The sequence below is a fragment of the Meles meles genome, chromosome 8 (assembly GCF_922984935.1).
Source record: "Meles meles chromosome 8, mMelMel3.1 paternal haplotype, whole genome shotgun sequence".
Classification (NCBI taxonomy): domain Eukaryota; kingdom Metazoa; phylum Chordata; class Mammalia; order Carnivora; family Mustelidae; genus Meles; species Meles meles.
This window is the reverse complement of record NC_060073.1, coordinates 15,561,451-15,566,728: the sequence shown is the minus strand read 5'-3', so window position 1 is coordinate 15,566,728 and position 5,278 is coordinate 15,561,451. Positions and strand designations below refer to the sequence as shown.

General features: G+C 39.8%; 1 protein-coding gene across 1 annotated transcript; it reads right to left on the bottom strand.

Moving 5' to 3' along the window:
• Positions 1-3,651: 3,651 nt before the first annotated feature.
• LOC123948617 (olfactory receptor 4P4-like) lies at positions 3,652-4,590 on the bottom strand. Its single transcript, XM_046015818.1, has one exon. The coding sequence runs from the start codon at positions 4,588-4,590 to the stop codon at positions 3,652-3,654; it is 939 nt and encodes a 312-aa protein (XP_045871774.1).
• Between the last annotated feature and the right edge of the window lie 688 nt (positions 4,591-5,278).

The following is a 5,278-nucleotide window of genomic DNA, read 5'->3' as shown; positions in this document are numbered from 1 at the left end:
AAGCCAATAGTTACCTGCACAGATAAAATCACCAACATTGCTACCTCCTTCCCTCATTAGTGGGTAGCCGCAGCTAGAAGGAGAACCAAGAAGCATAAGTGTTTCATTTTCTAACTTAATGAATAAGAATAGAACTTTTGTTGCTGTTAATAGACAGGTAAGGAACACAGCTTTAAAACATGAAACTGCACACTCAGAGAGCCTGGATATAACCTCTTACTGGCCATACTATTTAACACCTCTAAACAAAATCCTTAAATTCTAAATCCTAAAACAAAGGCAACTGTTCCAAACACTTATAGGATATTTACCATATACCAAGAATTCAACTAGGAATGTCATGTCAACTATGCTCAAAATCACACAGCTTATGTGTCCTAACCAGGTCTTCTTAACTGAGACCTTAAATCCCTGGCCACCATAATGCATCTGACACACCATATCCCCTCAGAATCACCTGCATGTGAGAACTTACTCTAATCATGGAAGGTCTATTATATGAACGACACAGAAATGGGGAGGCCCAGAGGTGAAGACAGGCCTTCTATTCTGCTCTGACAGCCCATCCTGAGGGCTGATTTCAACCCTTCCGGTATTCTTGTCATCACCAGAGACCCCCATGATTATACTGTCACATAAAATAGATATTTCAAAGCAATCAGTTCTAAACACTTCAGCCTTCACTCTGTACCTAAATCATCAACTCTTTGAGAGCATTTTGATTTTGCTAATATTTCTTGGTGGATGATTTAGGATCAATATCTGAATCAGCTCTCACAATGGATGCCTGCAGACCAATATAGGGTTGAGCACAGCTGAAGGATTAGGAGAGGGTGCTGGGGCAGGGAGTCACATAAAACTCTTACAGCCACACCTAGTTTGTGCCTCCAATCTTTCCCTTAGGCCCCTGACAAGATACCTAAGCTTCTTCCAGCCTGGTGTTTTCTGATAGCTCTGGGGCATAAAGAAAGAACCTGTGTAACAGATTTCTTAGCAGATGAGAGATATTCCTTTAATTAAAAATGAGATTTTAGATTAGCAATAAATTCCTTTATAGAGTGGGACACCTGGGGGCTCAGCTTGTTAAGTGTCTGCCTTCAGCTCAGGTCATGATCCCAGGGTCCTGAGGATTAATCCTGCATCAGGATTCTTGCTCTGCTTCCTCTGCTTGTAACCTGCTTCTCCCTGTTCTCCCTCTGCTTGTGTTCTCCCTTTCCCTCTCTCTCTCTAACAAATAAAGAAATAAAATCCTTAAAAAAATAAATTACTATATAGATGGCCAGAATCTACCAACAAATTGATAAATAATTTAGTTTGTTATATTTTATTTGTCAGCTTTTCATACAGTGTCATCCAATTTTGCCAATAAAATATTGTGGACCCTTGGAAAAAGAAAATATGAGAGTAAATGATTTTTTTTTTTAATTTCATTGCAGACATTCTTTCCAATGTGGTGGGACTTTTCCTGAAAAACTCCAAGAGTCCCAAGAGTCCCCAAACAATACAGGCTCAGACATACCCACTACATACAAACACAAGGATACATGGACTTTATATACTTAAAAAAATATCCAGAACATTTTGGAAAGAGTCTGTATTAAGCCATCAAACAGAACTCTGAATAACTTATGAAACTATGTCCTTGGTACAGTCAAAATATTTTCCCATCATGTTCCTGAGGCTTGCATGAATCTAGAGAAAGAAGAAAATATTAGTTACATATATGAAAGTTTCCTTTTTTTAAAGATTTTATTTATTTATTCAAGAGAGGCAGAGAGAGGCAGAGGGAGAAGCAGGCTCCCTTTGAGCAGGGAGACCAATGTGGGACTTGATCCCAGAACCCTAGGATCATGACCTGAGCTGAAGGCAGACACTCAACCATGTGAGCCACCCAGGTGTCCAATGTGAAAGATTCTAAGAGTTGAAACATCAAACGAGTGGTGTCAGGCACTAGGCAACAACTACTTTCTCCATGACATAGGCTCTGGGGGTAGAAGTAACTGAATCAAGCCATGTTTGTGTGGAAGCAATGAAATCACTTTGCAGAGAAAAGACAAATCTCTAGGCAGAGACAAATGTGCAAATGGATATGAACGGAGCACAAAACTGAGACTGGGTATTGTGAGTCCATGGACAAAGAGGTAACCAATGATTGAGCGATTAGTGTCGCCTTAATGCAGAAAATAAAAATAAAATAAAATAAAATAAAACTATTATAAGCATTTGGTGGTCTGCTAATTTTATTATATCCTTTATAGGCACATGGGATTATATGTTAAATTATTAGCCTTTTGACATCCCTTATCTTATGGTTAATGCATGATTGTTCATGACACAAGGACAAGTTCTAGATATATAAGAACAATGCATATAGTCACATAAAAAAAGAGTATTATCATCGAATTTAATTCAGCTACTATTTGTTTACATCATAATTTGTGCCAAGTTTATTGATAGAAAAAGAGGAAAGATAAAAAGAAAAATAAAGATGTACCACATACTCCTTCTCAGACAAACTAGTGAAAGCACAGTTCATAAGAAGGAGCATTTAGATTGGACATTGGGTCACAGCAACAAGAGAACAGGACAGGAATCAGAACGACTTCTAGTCTGCTGGATCTGCCAACTCTTCCTGAACAGGAAAAATGAGCAGTGTGAGTTATAGATAAGACATGGACCCTCAGGAATGGCGTGGGGACTCCTAAGCAGAGAAGATAGCTGATATACAACCATAAAGCTGACAGATTGTAGATCGTGTTTGGAGAACGTAGACGGACCCAGTGAAACTGAGTGAAAGCATCCAGGAGAAGGGACACACAGGAGCAAAGACAGGGAAAGAGGGAATTGCATAACTTGGCTTTTCAATGTGCCTTACACTGTGTAAAACTTCACATGTGTTTGTCCAAGTGATAGTATATCTTCATGAGGTATAGTATTACCCCATTTCATAGACACACGCATAAATAAATCAAATTGCCAAAACCCAAGATAAAAACTTGTAGAGTCACTATGTCACCCAGGTCTCTCTGACCCCAAAGCCTCTCATTGTAACACAATACTTTCTTCCAGTGTGATAACCTCTGATAGTATCAGTTAGAGCTGAACCAATTTGGGGACATTTATGATAAACAAATGAGAAGGTGGGATTTTGTTCCAAGGAAAACAGGGATCTGTATAGATTTTTTTGAGAGATCAGTGATTTGATCAGAGATGAGCTGTGGAAGGGCATTTCTTGACTTCCTCAAATCCAAGTGCCCACAACTGGAACTAACTGGACTCTTTAAAGTGTGGATTGAAATCTGAATTAGAATGACTTGCTTCTTTGGCTCATACTACTTTGAGAGGCTCTTTAGTCCAGCTCACCAAAGAGAGCTCATATGCTTTCTATGAGATCACAAGTGGTCAGTGGTTTGGGGACACAGGATTGAAAGCACAATGAAAATCAGCCTCTTTTTTTTTTTAAGATTTTATTTATTTATTTGACAGATGTTAGATCACAAGTAGGCAGAGAAGCAGGCAGAGAGAGAGGAGGAAGCAGGCTCCCTGCAGAGCAGAGAACCCGTTGTGGGGCTCGATTCCAGGACCCTGAGATCATGACCTGAGCCGAAGGCAGAGGCTTTAACCCACTGAGCCACCCAGGCGCCCCGAAAATCAGCCTCTTGACTTGAATTCTGAATGTGCCATTTTAGACCACACCTTCCCCATGGCGATTTTCATTTCCATGTTTCTCAGGGTATAGATGAGAGGATTCAGCATGGGGGCAAGCACAGTGTAAAACACAGAGACTTCCTTATCCTTGTTCTTGCTCCCGGCAGGTAGAACATAAGTATAGATACAGGGCACAAAGAATAAAACAACTACCATTATGTGAGAGCTACAGGTGGAGAGAGCTTTGCGTCTCCCTATGGAGGAGTATGTCCTAAGATTGTATAATATGAGAATGTAAGAAGCCACCAGGACAAGAAAAATGACAACCACCACCATTCCTGAATTTGCAATCACTAAGATACTAACAACATGAATGTCTTTGCAGACCAGTTTCAAAAGAGGCTTCACATCACATATGTAGTGATCAATCTGATTAGGGCCACAGAAAGGCAAGTTGAGTACCATGAGCAATAGAGCGACAGAGTGCCAAAACCCCACACCCCAGGCCATGAAGACCAACATGTTACATCTCCGCCGGTTCATGAGGACCATGTAGTGCAGGGGCTTGGCAATGGCAACGTAACGGTCTAAAGCCATGGACACCAAGATGAATATCTCCACACCCGCCAGCAAGTGGGCAGTGAAGAGCTGGGTCATACAGTTGTTATAGGAAATGTTTTTTCTTGCTGCGCCTAAGTCCCTGATTAGCCTGGGGACCACAGTGGAGGTGTAGCAGAGATCCATGAGGGAAAGGTGACAGAGAAAATAGTACATTGGTTGTTCAATTAGATGGCTGCAAGTGATGGTGAGGAAGATGATGAAGTTTCCCATTAAGACAGCCAGGTAGCACAGCAGGAACAAGAGAAAGAACAGTAGCTCTAGTTGCTTGTTTTCCCATAGTCCCATGAAAACAAATTCTGTGACATTGTTCTGATTTTCCATGAGGTTGAGGTGAGTCCAGAGACACAACAGAAATTTAATTCACCTGAAATGATATGGAGCATATGACATTTTTTTGTAGCACTGTAAATATTTGGAGTATTTTTATATGAAAAAATATGTGGATCACAGAGGAATTTTTGCACTTAATGTTTACAATCTTTCTGGTATAAGACAGGTATCATTATTAAAATGATGTTTAATAAAAGCATACCAAATCCTGGGAATTTTTATGAACATTTTGCATGCATTTAACTCATAATAACCTAGGAGTGACTCTGCTGTTTTTTATATATGGTGGAACACAACTGGATGGGTTCCAACAATAACACCAAATCATTCAGAGAGTAAACAGTGACCTAAGATATGAACCAGTATCAAATGCCAAATTCTGTGCTCTTTTTTTTTTTTTTTTTTTTTTTTGCAGTGATTGCTCAGATTTATTCTGTTCATTGTTGAGTCAGTTTGCCAGTCATTTTTTACCACCTGCCTTCTGTCTTCATAGGTCTCTACTAGGCACAAATTTTGAACACAGGTGCACCAAAATAATCAAAATAATCAAAGCCCAGATGTTTCTAATCTAGGTCATATGCATGGCTAATATATTTACAGATGCTTCCAGATCTGCAGGAGGGAAGTGCTTTCTCATACAGCTAATGGGTTGAATTTGTATAATAGCTAACTGGCCATA

What these genes read in the sequence shown, in the direction of transcription:
- LOC123948617 (XM_046015818.1), bottom strand. Translation starts at nt 4,590, where the DNA reads ATGGAAAATCAGAACAATGTCACAGAATTTGTTTTCATGGGACTATGG.